Source organism: Ustilaginoidea virens, chromosome 1 (genome assembly GCF_000687475.1).
Source record: "Ustilaginoidea virens chromosome 1, complete sequence".
Classification (NCBI taxonomy): Eukaryota; Fungi; Ascomycota; class Sordariomycetes; order Hypocreales; family Clavicipitaceae; genus Ustilaginoidea; species Ustilaginoidea virens.
In genome coordinates, this window is record NC_057316.1 from 3,663,570 (window position 1) to 3,682,209 (window position 18,640).

General features: G+C 53.2%; 5 protein-coding genes across 5 annotated transcripts; 2 read left to right on the top strand and 3 right to left on the bottom strand.

Moving 5' to 3' along the window:
• Window positions 1-17: 17 nt before the first annotated feature.
• UV8b_00770 (uncharacterized protein) lies at window positions 18-1,640 on the bottom strand (the record flags this gene model as incomplete). The annotated part of the gene is made up of 4 exons (XM_043138268.1): window positions 18-98; window positions 215-573; window positions 673-1,298; window positions 1,354-1,640. 4 exons carry the CDS (start codon window positions 1,638-1,640, stop codon window positions 18-20), a joined length of 1,353 nt encoding a protein of 450 aa, XP_042994202.1.
• Window positions 1,641-2,321: 681 nt separating this feature from the next.
• UV8b_00771 (uncharacterized protein) lies at window positions 2,322-4,959 on the bottom strand (the record flags this gene model as incomplete). The annotated part of the gene is made up of 4 exons (XM_043138269.1): window positions 2,322-2,501; window positions 2,577-4,036; window positions 4,116-4,728; window positions 4,831-4,959. 4 exons carry the CDS (start codon window positions 4,957-4,959, stop codon window positions 2,322-2,324), a joined length of 2,382 nt encoding a protein of 793 aa, XP_042994203.1.
• Window positions 4,960-5,642: 683 nt separating this feature from the next.
• UV8b_00772 (uncharacterized protein) lies at window positions 5,643-8,321 on the top strand (the record flags this gene model as incomplete). Its single annotated transcript, XM_043138270.1, has 3 exons — window positions 5,643-5,965; window positions 6,072-7,941; window positions 8,202-8,321. 3 exons carry the CDS (start codon window positions 5,643-5,645, stop codon window positions 8,319-8,321), a joined length of 2,313 nt encoding a protein of 770 aa, XP_042994204.1.
• Window positions 8,322-11,589: 3,268 nt separating this feature from the next.
• UV8b_00773 (uncharacterized protein) lies at window positions 11,590-12,074 on the top strand (the record flags this gene model as incomplete). The annotated part of the gene is made up of 2 exons (XM_043138271.1): window positions 11,590-11,688; window positions 11,757-12,074. 2 exons carry the CDS (start codon window positions 11,590-11,592, stop codon window positions 12,072-12,074), a joined length of 417 nt encoding a protein of 138 aa, XP_042994205.1.
• Window positions 12,075-14,866: 2,792 nt separating this feature from the next.
• On the bottom strand, window positions 14,867-16,618 carry UV8b_00774 (uncharacterized protein; the record flags this gene model as incomplete). The annotated part of the gene is made up of 3 exons (XM_043138272.1): window positions 14,867-15,799; window positions 15,925-16,198; window positions 16,278-16,618. The coding sequence occupies 3 exons, from the start codon at window positions 16,616-16,618 to the stop codon at window positions 14,867-14,869; spliced, it is 1,548 nt and encodes a 515-aa protein (XP_042994206.1).
• Between the last annotated feature and the right edge of the window lie 2,022 nt (window positions 16,619-18,640).

Genomic DNA, 18,640 nt, shown 5'->3' on the forward strand with positions numbered 1-18,640 from the left:
CCATTTTCCCGCTTGCCTCAACCTTTATAACCGCACTCGGCCAAGGCAGCGCGCAGAGCCTCCAGCGCGTTATCGATGTCCGGTCTTTTGGGGTCCATCTGTTGGATCAAAACACGTCAGCGCCTCACGGGCCACAAAAGAAAAAAAAGAAAAAAAAGTGCGATGCAGGAGCGCGCCTCGCAGAAGCCATGGTTTTGCACAAGGCATCACTTACGGCCGAGGGGCCCATGTGCCCAAATCGAATATACTTGCTCCCAATCTCCTTGTGTAGACCGCCAGCAAAGATGATGCCTTTGTCCAGAAGCTTGGGCAGGATGCTGGGGATGCTGACACTGTCGGGCAGATAAATGGCAGTCATGGCATGGGCCTGATCCTCTGGCCTTTCAGCAACAATCTTGAGGCCGAGGTCAGCAACGGCCTTTTTGACCTTGTCGGAAACCTGCATGTGTCTTTGGAAGCGCTCGGAGAGGGGGCGGGCCAAGATCTGGCTGAGCGCCGTGTTCAGGGCGTGGATAAGCTGGGGCGAAGGCGTGGAGAAGTACGACGGCTTCTTGGCCTCGTAATTCTGCATGACTGCCACTTTAACGTTAGGTGGTGTTTCCATGACAAGTTGGAAAAAAAAAGGACTGCTCCATTCTTTACTAAACCGCTCGGAGGGGAATATATTCTCACTGGGAATCCATCGCTTCATGGAGGCAAAGTACGTGGCGGGCTCAGTCTTGCGGTTCTGGACGACATCAACGGCGCGTTTACTGAACATGGAGATGGACAGCCCCGTAGGGCAGCCGATTGCCTTTTGGCCAGCAGTCACAACACCGTCCAGGCCCCATTCGTCAAAGGCAATCTCCTCGCAAGCGACACTGCACACCCCATCGGCAATGATCAAGGTCTCGGGGGCGACTCGCTTGACGACGTCGGTCAGGGTCTTGAGATCAAACAGGACGCCAGTCGAGGTGTCGACGTGCGTGGCTGTGATGATCTTGTACTTTTTCTGCCGGAGCGCCTGCTCAATCTCATCAGGCTGGGGTCGACCACCCACGGCACCAGTGATCTTGGTGACGCTGGCGCCGTAAGCGGCAAGGCAGTCGGCGAAACCGTCGCCAAAATAGCCAGTGCTCAGGACGAGGGCGTTCTCTCCCGGCTCGACAAGGTTGGCAGCAACCATGTCCCAGCCCAAGGTTCCGGAGCCGTTGATGACGAAGGGCTGCGAGGCAGGATCGGAGGTCTGGAACAGCTTGCGGAGCATGGACAGGGTATCGCCAAAGGTGGATACGAAGCCGGGACCGACGTGACTCTCGCTGTTCGCGAAACTCACTGTTAAAGAGAGACAAGATGATTTTGCTGGCGACGCACCTGTAGTGACTCATGGACTGGAGGACCGCATCGTCAAACTCGATGGGCCCGGGGATCAGTAACGTAGGGTGAGCGGCTTGAGAAGACATTTCGACGGCTTGATTTCGACGGCTGTTCTGCGGGGGAGTCTGCGGGGAAGTTGGGGAGGCCCGGAAGAGGTCAATTGAACTGGAGCTGGAAAAATGGTCAAATAAGCCCGAATGGTTATCCCGCAGCAATGGCAGGAATCGGGCGATATGGGCGAAGCGGGTTGTTTGCAAGGACGCAAAGAGGCGAGAAATTGTCATTCACCTCGGTCGGACATGTGAGGGCCAAGGGCGGGGCCAACGGCAATGGCAAATGGCAAATGGCAAATGGCAACGGGAGGTTTGAAAGGAAAATGGAGGGGTAATGAATGGATCGTTGATGTTTTTGGCGGGGGCACCTGCGCCCCACCCACCGGGGGGCAACCCGTCTGCGTCTGGCTGGGTTGACCCGGACGCTGGCGCGCGCCATCGGCCTCGGCCTCGGCCGGGTTCAGCGAGTTGGCTTTTTCTGGCTTCCCTGCGCGGGCCGTACTGTGTAATACATAGTAATAGTAAGTGGCGGGATCGAAATCCTGCAGTTGACGGCGGATACCCGGCAAACGGTTGCTGGCCCACGTTGTAGTTGGCCGTTGTACGGAGTACATACCGAGTACCGAGTGCTCCGTACCGAGTGCTCCGTACCGTGTCTGAACTGACCGATCCGTCGATCGAGGCCAACAACCCAGGCCGCCCCTCCTTTCTCACGGCCATCGCCGTTACCAAAGGCAGAAAGACGCACAGCACAGCAGCCAACAACATTCCCAGCTCCCAAGTCAACTTCTGGCTTCCTTGCGCCGCCCCCGTCTTGATGCATGTCTGTCAAAGACTCGCGGATGGGTCGTTCCGAAAGCCAAAATAAATGGTCGCCCCAGTGTCAAAGACGTTCATCCCCTCCCCCTAATCCTACATCAAGCACGCCACCTGGCGGCTGCTACACAGACCAGACGAACCGACTTTGACGCGACTCGTTTCGCCGACCCATGTCCACGCCTCCATCTGCCATTCGTACCACACTTTGCTATCGTCGGTTTGCCGCCACATGCTGACCTCTAGCTCGGTGTCGGCGGGGAATGAGAGGGGTTCCTGGCGACAAAGCGTGCCTTGTAAATCATTCTGCTTCAATCAAAAAACTGGTGGAGAAAAGGGGGGCCGGCTCACCTTGAGAGGGAAAAATATGGGGAACCATGAAATCATGTCTTTGCTCTTCTGGTCGATTCGTTCCGGGTGCGTGCTAATCTCGACCTTGTCTCCCTTTGTGGCATCCAGCTTGGACTCGTACAAGGTCGACTCAAAGTACCCGGCCAAACCGTGCGTGACGCCTTGCGTTCGGCATACAAATGTGACATGGCAATAGCGTGAGTTGTGGTCGTTTGCCCCCGCTGCGCCGGCCATGCTTCCGCCGCCGCCCCCCATGGTGCCTCCAGAGCGCCTGACGTTGACGCTTTCCAGGGTAGACTCGGGGACGGGATGCGAAAACTCCCATGCTAGCTGAAACCTCGGGTGCCCGGGGACCTTTTGACAGACAAAGTCGAGGGCAAAGAGCCTGACGACCCACGGTGTGCTGGACGCTGTCGCCTCAGTCGCAGACCGAGCCAGTATTTCCCCGTACAGCTTCGGCGTGGAGATGGGGCTGATGTGAGCCGTGTAGGAATGCGGTATGGATATCCCGTGGGGCTTGGCCATGACGTGCTGAATCCCGTCTAGGCACTCGGGAGAGAGCTCGTTGTCTCCAAACGATCCTAGCAGTTCGGAAATCAACACATCTACCTTGCCGTAGACGGGCCCCGTTTCTGCCGAGTCGGAGATGACGGGACCTTTCCAGGCTCGCATATCAGTCTTGACGACGTGCACCTTGCCATTCCACAGGGTCTCGTTCTGGCGCAGCAGGTAAACATAGGCATTTGGGTTCTTTTCCACGGCCCAGATTTCCACATCGACCTTGGTATAGCTTGCGGCCTGTAAAGCTCGGGTGACCAACGGTCCTCTTCCGGATCCGGCGACGGCTATGACGACGGCGCCCTTCTTCGACGTCGGCAGGTTGAGTTCCCTCCACTCAGACAATGCTTCAATCACAGCAGCCTCGTACCGGTCGTACTTGACAGGATCGCCTTCGAACACTTCATAAGTGGCTGACTCGAGATTGTCCGACAGGGGCTGGAGGGGTGACTGCAACCAGTCTTGGAAGCTCGTCAACGTGGGCGACTCCAGGGCCGTGAAAGGGGGCTGTTGGCTTTGCAGCCACTGCAAGTACGCCATGTGAGCATCTGCACCAGGGCGTGCTGATGGCTCCTGGGAGACGGCGGCGGTACGGCTGTGGGCATCTCCCAGAGCAGGGAAATTCTCGTCCGTCAGTGGAGGCCGGTTGCCAGAGGACAGCACCGAGACGTCGTCTGCCTTGAATGTCGAAGCATCTGGCCCAACGTTGCACAGGAGGATCCAGGGCACTGCTTTCAACCTCATGTAGGCGAAGATCATTTGTTGGTGGTGCTTCGACAGAGCTGGGAACCCACTCTTGTTCTTCTGGAACACATCCGGGCCCATGGTCAAATAGTGCAGCGGTTCTGCAAACCATCGGTTTTGCAAATCCTTCTCGGGCACCACTCTGGGGATTTGAAGAGCTACAGCAACAAGGGCAGAAAACACAGTCATGTTAGCCGGCGTATTCGTAAATATCGGGGATGCTGGTGTTGAACCCACCGACGAAAAGCCGCAAATTGTACTTGCAAGTGCTTCTTACATGGTGCCAAGATGACCACGCGGCAAAGAGATCGACCTCCCTAGCCGCAGGTTTCGCACCAGATGCCTGTCTTTGCAAGGACGACAGAGTCTCAACCGTCTGACCTGCTGCGGGTTCGCGGTACATGGGCATGTGGATCAGGAAAGTCAGAGAGCTTCCTACAGTGAGGGCTTCCTGCACAGCGCGGGAGTACTGAGCCAGAGCCTGGTTGCCACCGTCTGCAGAGGCATCGCGACCAGGACCGGCAATGACGATGCTTCTCACACCGCAGAAGCTGGCATAGTTGACCTCGAGATTCAAGACTTGGCGCGAGATGCTGGCAATAAACGGGTTGGCGGAGCACAGATCGATCCACGGGCTGACGTATGCAGTGTACGTGCTGACCGCTGGCGAAGGAAACAGGCCTGTCTCGTGCGGGACCAAGGGCGTGACGATGGGATCAGCACGCGATGCTGTCTTGGTGCTTGTCGAAGCCTCGGCGTTCCTTTCCAAAAGAGAAAGATGATCTGACACTATCTGGAACACTCTGGCTTTGAAATGCCCATTGGTAATAGGCGTCGTAGCGAAAGTGATCTATCAAGGTCAGGAACTTTGGGACTAAGGACTCGGGGGGGGGGGCTGTGAGACACGGGTCACCACGTCATCCAAGATCCCAATCCCAGGGAGAGCACTTACACCTTGGTTGAGGAGATGGCCGTATTGCAGGTCACTCAGAGGTCCGTCTCGGCTCGAGTCGTGGTTGCCAATGTGGAAGCTCGGCCTCTGAGGTTCGCCCATCGTCAGGTCGTCCGACCCAAAGGACATTGCTGCACGACGGTGCGTCGAGTTTCGACTTGGGCCCTTTGCTCGGCATACGAAACTTTGCTCGCTTGACGATAACCCAAGAAGCCTCGACTTGATTTTGGGCAGGGACAGACTCGCAGCCCAGCGCAATGCACACTGCAGACCAAATTTTATCGAGCAGCGCAGAGTTGGCGGGGTCCCTCGCACCCTTCCCTCGTCTTGTTGCTCATGCCATTTTTTTTTTTTTTTTTTTTTTTTTTTTTTTTTTTGCCCCCACGTCGCCACGCTGCCGCATGTACACAGTGTGCGATGACCCACGCTCCAACCATGGAGCCCAAAATAAGAACGTGTTTCCGCCGTCCCCAAACACACGTGAATTACGGTTCCGATCCCCCTTTGTTGACTCGCGGAAGCTATTGCAGCTGCCCTTGGTTCATCTTGCAAGAAAAGAGACTCAATTGGTGTCGGGTCCCCAAATGAAAAGGAGTGTGACGACACTTCGGGTCTCTTCCTGTTGACGCACTGTCCTCACAGCACTAGGTTCTTTCTTATCGATAAGATTGCATTGTCCCGCCAAATTTTTCGAGACATGATTCAACCTTCCCCCAAACAAATTCCCAAAACTCCGTCTTGGAAGTACTTCCAACCTCGCAGCCTCGCCGCCTGTTCAGGCTCGAAACGGTCTCCGTCGTCGTCCAGGAAAAATGTCCGACTCCTACGAGCCCAAGGCCGGCAAAAGAGCCAGCGCTGACGCTGACGACTCTTGTAGGAAAAAATCCAAGAAGAGCGATCGCGAAGAAAAGTACAACCCGTACCTCGCGCACTTGGACCAGGACAGCACAAACGGCTACGGCGATGAGCCGCCTCCGGATTCGCCGTTTTCCGGCTTGAAGCGGCGGGCAACTACTGCCACGCAGGCCGCCAAGGTGGAAGATTCCGCCTACAATCCATTTACCGGCAAAGCCCACTCCCAGCAATACTTTAAAATTCTGGAAACGCGACGGGGCTTGCCCGTCCACAAGCAGAGGTATGATAACAAACCTGGCTGACGACTCTTGAGATGGTGCATTGGCTTTCTGGAGTCGGAAGAACTGAAGCAGCAATTCATTCGACTGACGACTGGTTGCTCCCAGACAAGAGTTCCTCGACAAGTATCAATCGACGCAAATCCTCGTCTTTGTCGGAGAAACAGGTTCCGGCAAAACCACGCAAATTCCTCAGTACGTCGTGTACGATGAAATGCCCAAGATGACGGGCAAGCTCATTGCCTGTACCCAACCTCGTCGAGTGGCCGCCATGTCGGTCGCGCAGCGTGTGGCAGACGAGATGGACGTCTCCCTCGGCGAAGAAGTCGGATACAGCGTTCGATTCGACGACTGCTCCGGCCCCAAGACGTTGCTCAAGTACATGACGGATGGCATGCTTTTGCGCGAAGCCATGCACGACCATGACATGTCGCGCTACAGCTGCATCATTCTCGACGAGGCGCACGAACGTACCTTGGCCACGGATATTCTCATGGCGCTTCTAAAGCAGATTGCTGGCCGAAGATCCGACCTCAAGATCATCGTCATGTCTGCCACTCTGGACGCCCAAAAGTTTCAAAAGTACTTCAACGACGCTCCGCTGCTACCCGTTCCTGGTAGAACGCATCCCGTGGAGATTTTTTACACGCCTGAACCTGAGCGGGACTACGTCGAAGCCGCGATCCGAACCGTCCTGCAGATCCACGCATCAGAAGACGAGGGTGACATTCTGCTTTTCCTGACCGGCGAGGACGAGATCGAGGACGCGTGTCGCAAGATCAGCCTGGAAGCCGATGAGTTGCAGCGAGAAGTAGACGCCGGCCCTCTCGTCGTGTACCCTCTGTACGGCACCCTGCCTCCTCACCAGCAGCAGAAGATCTTTGACAAGGCCCCGGGCCCGTTGAGGAAGGGTGGGCGACCGGGCCGCAAGGTTGTCGTGTCGACCAACATTGCGGAGACGTCCTTGACCATTGATGGCATCGTTTACGTGGTTGATCCCGGTTTCAGCAAGCAAAAGATCTACAACCCCCGCATCCGAGTAGAGTCCCTGCTCGTCTCACCCATCTCCAAAGCCTCGGCGCAGCAAAGAGCCGGTCGTGCCGGCCGCACGAGACCGGGCAAATGTTTCAGGCTGTACACGGAAAAGGCGTTCAAGTCGGAGCTCATTGAGCAGACGTATCCCGAGATTCTGCGGTCCAACCTTGCCAACACGGTTCTGGAACTGAAGAAGCTGGGTGTCGTGGACCTGGTTCACTTTGACCTCATGGACCCCCCCGCGCCCGAGACCATGATGAGGGCGCTCGAGGAGCTCAACTACCTCGCCTGCCTCGACGACGACGGCGAGCTCACCACGCTGGGCGGCCTGGCCTCCGAGTTCCCTCTAGACCCTTCATTAGCGGTGATGCTCATCTCCTCGCCCGAGTTCTACTGCTCCAACGAGATCCTCTCCATCACCTCCCTCCTCTCGGTTCCCCAGATCTTTGTGCGGCCCGCCAACAACCGCAAGCGCGCAGACGAGATGAAGTCGCACTTTAGCCACCCCGACGGAGATCACTTGACTCTCCTGAACGCCTATCACGCCTTCAAAGGCCAGGCGGCATCCGACCCGGACAGCCTGAAGACATGGTGCCACGAGCACTTTCTTTCCTTCCGGCACCTGTCCAGCGCCGACAGCGTCCGCGCCCAGCTCAAGCGCATCATGGAGACGCACGGCCTGGAGCTCGTCTCGACGCCGTTCGAGGACAAGAACTACTACACCAACATTCGCAGGGCTCTGCTCTCGGGCTTCTTCATGCAGGTTGCCATGAGGGAGAGCTCCGGCAAGATTTACCGCACCGTCAAGGATGAGCAGGGCGTCATGATTCACCCCTCCACCGTGCTGCGAGCCGACTTTGACTGGGTTCTGTACAATGAGTTTGTGCTGACGTCGAAGCAGTACATTCGCACATGCACAGGCATCCGGCCCGAGTGGCTGCTGGTACGTCGTAATCTTGCGGATTTTTTATTTTGTTTTATCTTGATGTTTTCTTTTTCCTTTGCTTGTTTTCTTCAACATCTTTTCTTGCCTTTTTCCCTTTGTCTTGAATTGTCTCTTTTCTTTCTTCGTTTTTTTCTTCTTCTTTTTCTCCTTTTCTTTTTTTCCTTTTTTTTTTTACTCTTTTTTTTCCCCTGTCTTGCCACCCCCCTCCTGCTCCACTTGGCCTGAGGGGATGCTGACCACCCTCGTGTGATGAACAGGAAATTGCCCCCGTCTATTACGATCTCGACACCTTTGAGCAAGGGGACATCAAGAGGTCTCTTACCAGAGCGGCGGAGAAGAAGAGGAGAAAAGAAGCCATGAAAGCCGGACGACGATGATGGCCAGCCCATTGGATCAGGCCTTCACATGCATTGCTGCCAGGTGGTTTCCCGGAGATTGACTTTTTAACTCATTGTCCTGGGTTCAGCAGAGCGAAACCCTGCCTTTGTTCGCAATCCCCGATTGGCCGCCTACCGCAGAATCCCCAAGTCTCGACCGACAATCCGTCGAGGAAAGGGAAAACAGTCATCACAATACAAGCTCCTTAAGATAGATACACTTGGGCAGATGACGAAAAGGGGGGGGGGAGTAGAAGGAGGTCCAAGAATTCGTCCCAGCAAGGCGTTTTGCTATTGGTCAACCGCGCAAGGGAATAGATAGAAACATTCAGATGGTTCTGCATGCTGGCTGCAGATGTTAATCTTTGCTTTTCATTATTATCCTCTTCAAGCTGAGGATATCTGGCAAGGATCGCTGCGGTGGAAAGGTTCCGCGCCGAGCTTAACATGTCATTGACCCTATCAGAACCATGATATAAGGAGTCTCACGTTTGCTGTGTAACTCGCATTCCTTGCCACATATTTCGTGACACGACGTCCGTCCCACTCGGCCTCCCGGAAGGGCATCTTGTGCCCGTCTTGTCCCCCCTTCGCGTTGCCCTCACGGCAGGGGTGGGGATGAGCGGGAGAGGCGCTGTAGCACGACATTTGCCAGAGTGCGCATATTGGATTGTTTGCTTGTCAGTTGTGGGGTTTTTAGCATGGCATCCTTTTTTTGTGTTTGTTGAAAGATTGCCATGTCCCCTTTGCTCGCGAGATTGTATTCGCCATGGCTAAACGTCAGCAAGGCGTGCCAGGAACGTATTTGTAGAACGGCTGGCTCCTCGTGGGTAACAATGCCCAAAGGTTCAAATGTTCCTCCCTCTGCGGGAAGGTGCTGGAGTTCAAGAGGCCGAAAGTCAGGTGCTGGGTAAATCACTATGGGGTTCTGCTGTCCTGACTGTCCTTAAAAAACCCCCCAGCTAGAGCGGAAACCGAATTGGCAGAAAGGCCAAATGGCCCAGCAGCATTGAGACATGGCTCCGACGGCATGGTCGCCCGGAATTAAGCGTCCTTGTCTGATTTCCAGTGGCGTGTGACTTCTCGTACATGATGGAGTCGAGGCTCGAACGCTCCAGGTACTCGGAGTCACTGCATGCGCAAACCCATACGGTCTCACTCCGTACGTCCGTATATTGCATAGGGGATACCTGGAGAGGAAACCCGGCGCATCAGATAGCAACTGGTGGGCAAAAAGCAAAAAAGCCTCATCATCAATGCTGTCCGGTGGCTTGCCTGGGGATTGGGGGATGAGTTGCCCGCCGTCTGATCACGGCGTCGTGGGCCACGATTCCGCATCGAGGTACAGATGAGCGTGTCGCGTGAGTGACGATGTGGCGGAATGGATCCATTTTCCGATCCAACAGGAAGGTGCAGCCTGGCTTGGGAAAAGAAAACGGACAAGGGTGAGTCGAGGGAAAAAAGGGTTTTCGATTTGGTAACGCTTTTGACCATGTACAGCAATAAAGGGCAGGACGGCGGCGAGCTGTTGTTCAAGGTTTGATCCGCCGTCCAGCAGTCTCGTGCTTCTACTCCGTACTCGGTGCAGTATCTCCCTCCGTCTTCAATCTAAGGTGTAGTCAGGTAGCCGTGCCTCGGCCCCGATGTCCAATTTGAACAGCTGGGTCCCAGGATGAATTGGGTTTTTGAGGGGGCGGTTCCAGGGATGGTCCACTCCCTCCTTTGCGATTCGCAAGATCATTTAAGAGTAAGGCTCGTGATTGCGAAGCGACCAGGGGCGGGAGGGAGTGTACCAAGACTCCGTGACGCAGGTCTCGGATTGACCGTCGCAGTGACTGAAGATTTTTTTTTTCTTTCTTTCTTTCTTTTGTCCCCTACCCCTCATGTGTCCCTCTTTTCCTTCCAAGCGTTGTGGGTGGCTGCGCGTTTCTAGACACTGGCAAGTCGCTGGCAAGTCGCTGGCAAGTCGCTGGCAACATGGCTGCGTCAAGTGCTCGGCTTGTTCCAACATGGATGGTGTGAAGATGTTGTGCGGTGCGGTGCGGCTGCATGGGTTGATGTCGTCGACCTCCCTTGCTCATCCTGTAATGCATTGACCATTCTGTGAAAATGGCATTCCTCGGATGGCCAAATGACGGCCAGGACTCAGGATCTGGCGTAGCATTGGGGTCCCCACAGCGCAAACTGATGGCAATGGACCAGACGCCAGACCCTTCCTTTTCTCTTGTGTTGCCATCTCTTGTTTCTCTTGCAACTGGTGCTTGGTGTAACAAAGGCCCCACGTGTTGGCACAATGCGCCCTTCGCTTGGGTCGACACGACGCTCGAGAATACCTTGTTCCCTGCAGTTCTGCCAAAGAGTTCGTAGCCCCGCAAGTCCGTAAAACAAGTCGGAAGGTTGATGATGAATGGAGTATACAGGCTCCAGAAGAATACACGTTCCGCAGCTCAACCGTCCTAGGCGGCGCGTCCCGGTCTCGGTGCACCGAGTAGCGCCAAGTGGCTCGTATCAGATTTGGAGTCCGACTGGAGTTGCATGTTGACAACCAGGTCAATGGGTAACGGCAACTCTCGGCCTCTTCTTGAAGGCCATACACACGCCAGGGCCATGCGTGCTTTTGCTCGAAGCCGCCCAATCGTCTCCTGCTCTGCTGCGCTTCAGTTGCTCTGATTTGTTATTCATTGCTGGAAGGAAAACCCAAGCAAGAGGCGGTACCGTTCCGAGGGCTAACTTTGCATATGTCGGCAAGGATCTTGTCTTGAACCATCCGCATATGCTGTGCTCCGTCCGATATGTAGCATATTACGGATACCATGGCACACAAAGGGGGGTTTTCCACCCTGGCATGACCTTCAGTCGCCAGCTCGTGTCAATGAATAATGAAGTCCATACTGAGCGAGTTAGTAGTATCTGCTTCGACGTCCTCCTCTGCGAGGAGTCCTCGCAGATCCTGGCGATTAGCCTTTGATGAACAGTCCCTTCAGCTGGGTCAGAATGCAGACCGCAGAACGGGCCCCAATCCATGCCAGCCTCTTCCACTCAAGCCTGACACTTGATCTCCTAGCTGATTAATATATAAGTCATACTTCGTGTCTTGCCCTCCGAGAGGCTGTCAAGTCTGACGAGCCACATCGCACAGAGAGATCTATGCTTCCAATCTTGACAAGAACGAGTCCTACCAGTTTGATCATTTTTTTTTTCTCTTTCGTTCTTGCCTTGATCATATTGATATTCTTCTTTGCATTCTTCTCCTCACACTCCCATCGCCATGTCTGGAGGATTCTACAAGTACCGCTGCAAGTACTTCTACACCCACAACTGTGAGAATTGGGTTTGGGTGAACAATGCCCCATGTGCAACTTGTCTCGTACGTCACTTCTGAGCCGACTTTCACCCCGCGCGTTTTCGAGATGCTGGCTGACAGTGGGACGATAGGCCGTAGGGCGAGATGATGAGACACTGCCAGGCCCAGTATCGATGCAACCCCGGGATATCAGCGTGCCGAGTGTCCAGAATGGTGTTTTGCAATACACCCTGAAGGAATTTGTGGCCCCTACTGAGCCCAGCGAGCATTGGACTCTTCGGGACAAAGCCGCTCAGCCTCCTCCGGCTGTACCGGTAACCAGTGCCATGCCTAGTTCATCTGGCATAATTTCGACCGGTATGCTGGCTCCAGGACATCAAGGAAAGGAGTATTGCATCCCGCCGCACAGTGAGGAATGGTCTGGTTATCGTCCCCCAGTGTTCAGATGATTTCGAGAGTATGCAGTGATGCGTAGTACCCGGTGGTTTGGTCGCATCATTGCAGGCAGTGCTGGCCCGATTGGGTCCAACTTTGATCGGATTGATCGGATTGCAGCAATTTTCGGTCATGTTCGGAGGAACACACCGGTGTCGGTTCACCACGACACGTGTGATTATGGTGCCTTGAATCGAGTTTGAGGAAGAGTGATACTAAGCCCATGCTTGTTTTCTCCCTCGGGTTGCCGGGTTTGAAAGGGACAGTAAATTCACTTTGGATCTCGTTTGGCAAAATTGATTATGTAGTGGTATGGATTTTGGAAAGACTTGGTGACGATCCTAAGTGAGAGACGAGAAGCGGGCACTAAAATGAGTCTTTGATCTGCACCAGCCCTTTTTTTTTTTTCCGTCCATGACCTGGATTCGACGGCATTCCTCTTTTCTTCGCGTTGTGCATGTGCTGGTTGCTCCTTCCCTACCTCTACTACCTCCTTAGGTACCTAGGTACGTACGTTGTGCCCAAGATCATGTACCTGTCTGCCAGACAAGGTTCGTAGACTGCGTGACCGTCACTGCGCCAGGCACATGTTTTGTATTTCCAGTCCTAATTAAGGAAACGCGGATTGCAGTCAATCTGCTATGTAGCTGTTCACGTTTTATTCCATTGGAATTGGTTACAACTTGCTGAACTTGCATGTAGTCGAGGATTGGGTTGGTAGCCGGCGTAGCCGGCTTTCCAAGTTCACCTTCTAACTTGCCTTTTCTGGTGTGGTGTCACCACCTTTCTCACTGCTGCGCAATGGGCGAAGCGAAGGCCCCGCGTGCCGCTTGAGAAAGAGAGACCCACAGGTCCATTATTTAGGTACCTAGCTACTTACCCGAGGCTCCAATTGGCGTTCAAGTTGGCTTAGATGTTTTTACCTGCACAACAACTAGTTCAACTCGCCAAGTCGGTCGTTTTAAGAACAATAGGACGGACGGGGCTGGCGTGGGTTGTCAAGCGCGGCAGGAGCGGTCCTGCCGTTACTTCTGAACTCGGTAACGCCGTACGGAGTAGGTTGACGAAAGCCGGATATGATGTCGAATCCAAGTTACTGTTACCCGGGACCGATAGTCCCCTTTATCCCGTCGTTTCAAGGCTGCTACTAGGCCCTTAGATATGGCTGGCTGCAGCCAGAAGCGACGCGCTCGCTGGCTGCACTAGCCGCACCCACGTTTTACCCATCCTCGGAGACAGCGCATCACAACTCAGGTCTTTTGCACCTTAACGACACCCAGACACAACCACTTATGTTTTAGATTGCTTTTAATTTCTTTTTTTTTTCTACCTTTTCTTCTCTCTCATATATAAAAATTTATAACAAAAACGGGTCATCTACCCCGCCCCCTTCGTCTTATATCTATTCCATTTTTTATTTGGGACTCACTATTTATCCAGTCACCTCTTATAATATATAAAAAATCTTGTTGAGAAATGAGCGTGGAGTTTTTTTCTTTTACTTTTTTTTTTTTCCCCTTATATACTAGAGAGCGGTTGAATAAAAAAATAGAGGGGGTCGTGGTTTTATGCCGTGTAGAAGATGGCTTGCCGGGCAGTGGGCCCGACTTTAGCACGGAATTTTTTTTTTTCTTTTTTTTTGAAACCAAAAAACACGCACTTTGTTTTTGATTCCTTTTCACAGTGGTTTTTTTCCGGGGAAGTATTATTAAAATCCAGTAGCGACGTCCCTTTTTGCCTTTTTTGTTTTATTTTATTTTTTATTTTTTGGATAGGATACGATACGGCTGCGGTACTTTACGAACGAAGTAATTACCTATCTGGTCACTGCTGCGGCGGTAACGGCAGTGATAGACAAACTATTTGAAGACGGAGCCGGGGCACGACAGCCTCGACTCGACACTCCTCTCACTGTCTCTCTCACAATGACGAATGACGGATGACAACGGAGCGTCAAGCTCGGCGGTACTTGCTACTTGCCGAGTTCCCGCGGCAGATATAACGTCATCAGTACCATACATCACTTGCGTTGCACTTGCACTGCTGGCAGTATACAGCGGTATGTACAGATTCCGGAGCAGTAATGTCATGTTGAATATTCAGTAGGACTAAGGCGTATCTGATCCGCTACGGACTACAGTACCTGGTCCTGGCCGTCCCGTGTGCTTCGTGCGACAGCTCCCATCCCATGAGTCTGCTAGGATAGGTAGGTACATGTAGGTAGTTGAAATCGGTCGGAGTTCGGACCCGTTCCTGGTCGATGCACTCATGTCGCTGCCTCCCCTCGTCACACGGCCCAAACATCGACGGAAACGCCCCACTTATTTATTATCATTGTCTGGAAGAGCAACCTCGGACCGCGGCCCAGCATGGAAACAGTCAAAGACCCATTTGGTATCCGGACGAGGGTAGAAATAAGAATGTCTTGGGACGAGGCGGTTTATCTGTACACGGGCAGGTAGCCCCACTGTCGCATCGATTGACAATGCCTCTCGAGGGGACATCAGACACAAAGTAGTGGGTGGCCCGGGGGGGGGGGGGGCGGACGGGTTAGGGTGTACTCCGTACATCATAGTTTATTCCTGACCTCGCCATTATTCACCTACATACCCAAGTATGCAAAACAGCTACTTTTGCGCGTGAGTTCGTCGAGCCTTGGGAAAAGCTTTTCGCTGCAGCTTTCAGGACGTGGAAAACAAAACCACCATCGAACTAGTGGCAAGGCCCAGCATCGATTGATTAGTAGCACAGGTCAGTGAAGACACTGTTGCCTTCGGGAAGGCTCCTCAATCAGCTCGCTTCATTACTACAACAGCAGTAGCGGAACCATGGCCACCAGTGGCGTTAGAATAGCTGCAATGGTCGGCGCTCTGATCTGCCCCGCAGAGCTACCCTTGTCCCCGAGACCAAAAGGCAATCCCTGTTGCCCAAAAGTAACGTTCTGAGAAATTGTCTTGTTGATGCAGTGCCCGTTCTCGACGTCGAGGTGGGTCAAGTCGTTTGGAACGTTGAAGAACATGTAATTGTCCTGCGGAATCCCCTTGAAACCCGACGTGTCGTATGGAAACTTGTCACCAGCATCAGTTGAACTGGTGTTTCGCAAAAGAATGCATGCTACCTGTCCGGGATAGTCATGAAACATGGCCGGGTAGGCTACCATAACGTCGTGGTTGCTGGTGTCAGCAACGAGGATGAACCTCCGCTTGGGGAACGTTTGGAAAACCTTGTCCAGCAGGAAGCGACGAATGTGCAGCGTGGCTTTGATGTCTGAGAAGTTGAGTGGTCTCGTGTCAAAGGATCCCAGTGGATATGTCTTGTAGATGAACTCCATGTAGGTCCTCGTGGCTTGCTCTGGGGTGGTCGTGAGATAATGAAAATGCGTATTTTTGATTGATGCCGACCAATTGGCGTAGATTTCCGGCATGTTCAACCAAGGTGTAAATGGTCTAGCAAAGGTGTTCAAGATGCCTTGTTTTGGTTCATAAATCTTGGTCACTCGCAGAATATCATCAATGTCTGAAATGACGGTTAATCCAGTTGGAGGTACAAGATAGGCAGTTGCATTGCCAGAGTCGGTTCCCTTGGTGTACACGTTCAGAGTTTGGATTTCAAAAGTCTCATTTCCCGGAATCAAGTATCCTCCTCTAGGCCCCGTGGTGTTCTTGAGCTCAACAAATGCGTCAAAGTCGCCTTCCATGGTCGTGTTGTAGGGCATATGAACGATCTGCGCACCGCCTCTCTGCAAGCACAAAATACATTAGTTGATAGACGACGCACAATGGGGCAAAAAAAAAACGGCAAAAAAAAAAAATACAAAAAAAAATCGGCCCATTATTTCATTGTGCTTTTTTGAATGGTTCTTACCGCGTTGATGGCCCCTCCGGACGCATTAGCTCGTACGGCGACGTCGTTTACCAGGTTCATTGTCACGTTTCGGTTGGCTTGTTGAATGACAAAGATAGACCGCGTCACATTGCGAGCTTGTGCTTGCTCCGTTGAATTTAGGTCTTTCACGCTGGTTCCGATCAAAAAGTCGTCGGCAAGGTCGTCAATCTTGCTCTGAGAGACGTTGGGGAGCTTGTACACGTTGCCGTGGATTCGAAGGCTCCATGAACCGTTGGTCCAGTTCCCGTACGATCTTTGGCAATGTTCCAGAACTTAGCCTCAACCCGCAGAGGGGGTTTGGTGCTTTGTTTCCATTTTTCGGCATCACTCACGGAAGGTTCATGACTTGAGTAGGCAGCGCATCAAGTGCAGCGTTGGAGACTCCGAGTGATTTTTCCACTGCTGTGCCAGCAGGAAAGCCATTGGGATAGTTTAAGATGCCAGACTCGACAAACGACGAGAGCTTGCTCTCAACCCCGCTGGCTAGACCATCGACATAACTCTTGATATCGTCGCCAAGACCACGGCGTATCGGGTCAAAGGCAGCCGTGGGTGCTGGAGCCCTTGCAGCGATTGCGTCCACGCCGGGAATTGTTTGTGCTGGTAATGGCGGCCTGGTCGGAATAGCGCACACCAGCGCGCTGCAGGCGACAGCCAGGTAGGGACCTCTCATTGTAGGTGGAACGGAATGGTGTCAATCGCACTACGGCTTGGCAGGAGAACTGATGCACAGGAGCAGCTTCCTACTAATATTCGGTCCATGGTGTTGCCAGCCCCGCCGAATGAGGCAGGCGGTTGAGTCTTGTTTTTGTTCCTGCATTAAGGTGATATCATTGCGCAGGAGAGCGAGTCTGGACCTGCTGGGCCCAAGCCTCCACCAACCAAGTCTTGTTCAAGCCACTTGTTCAACCTGAAAATGAAGTGCGTTGCCAAATCGGGGCTCGCCAAAACCGGACCTTGGCCAGTGTCGAGCTAATTGATGACTAGCGCCATGTTCAACGCGACAACGCGCGGGCAGCCACCTCAGCACATTCAATCGAGTGACGTCATTCAACGTTGGGTCCGGTCCGTCCAATTGACCGCTACAATCCAGTTTGGAGCCTCGGCCCGCTGTGCATCCCGCCCGCCTGAGCTAGCAACATTAGAGGAGTCGACATCAGTGAATTGGGAAGCAAGCCTCTTGCTTGGGATTGACCAATGTTTTTGACGCTGGTACAAGAAGATTATATATATACATCTATAATCGCGTGTTAGCTTCTGCGTTCACTCATAAATCAGCTCGGGTAGACTTATCCCCTGGCAGTCGGGGGGTTGTCCTCCCACCATTGCAGGCGCAAGGACAACCAGGGCTACCTATCCCCAACCGGTCTGCCCTTCGAAACCAATCGTTCGGCCTGCAATTGCCACATTATCCCATCCCTTCCGATTTGTAAGGCCATCGCTGGATCGTCGACGGCACCGGACAAGCACAAAGCTTTGACTCCAACTCGAGATGGGTCCCGGGCTGTCTCATATGCCAGTAACTCGCTAGTCAAACCAGAGTGATGGAATATCTGGGGTTTCTCGGCCTCCATCTCAAACATATGATTCGGAAGCCATAACTTGCAGATATCCTGGCATCCGAGTCAAAGTACGCTGCAGAAAGTCGAAACTTGGTAGCCAACAGCCGAAATTCCTTCTGTATGTGCTTCGCGGCCAACAAGGACTAGTTTTTGTGTCCTCTCCACCATGCGTCGTTGGAGCGCAAGTAAGGAGGGCTTTTCCCGCGTGGACAAAAGACATCCATAAAAACCACGCTATCATCTCCGTGCCTTCCCTTTGGATGTCACGAGGTAGTTGCCCAGGATCATGAGACCGCTTGACGGACGACTGGCCGTCTCACTTCATTATGACCGACAGCCACAATGCAGAGTTAATGCGTCTGGCCAGGCTCGATGGAAAAATCACATGCAGAGGAAATAAATCCCCATCATGGCCCCTCAATGCATGTCTATATGGATAATAATCTCGCACGCAGTGACAAAGCATCGGCCTGGAATCGATTGTGAGATCCGTGAGCGTTTGAAGAACGGGTGAAAAGGATGCGTCAGGCGTGCGTTTCTGTTTGTGTCCAAAGGCTCCGCGTAACACTGACATGAGGTGAGTGGTTCCGACGAGGCAGCTCTGTAATTCGATTCTTTGATTGAAACGCAAACACTGGCAGTATGTGACCAGTTCATCACTCAACTCATCAAAGCGACCCGTGTGCACTAATGAATCGCCAAAAAGCAGGCACGGCCACTAGATGTCCCTGTTGTTGTCCCTGGTGTATCGACAGCATCTGAGAAGGCAGCCTTACGTGTGGCCAAGGTCACGGTTCCAGCAGATACAGCCGACGGCGCTTCAGTCTCGAAGCTTTTCATCCAAATGGGTTTGCCATAGGAGCCATGGCACCGTTCTTCTTGCGCACCATGCGGTGACTGGACAGCTTCCTCCATCAGTCGACCCTGTTGAAGACTCGAGAATCTACCTGCCCGCTTTTCAGCGGCTGGCGACAGTCAAATCAATCATGGGCGTAAAAGACAAAGTAAGCAACTTGACGCAAAACTGGAACCAGAGATAGGGTAGGGTTAAGCTCCGAAACTCATTCCCTCGACGAGGTCGTGCCGTCTTGTTACCGACGGCGAATCACCACAGCAGGTCCATTTACCGCATA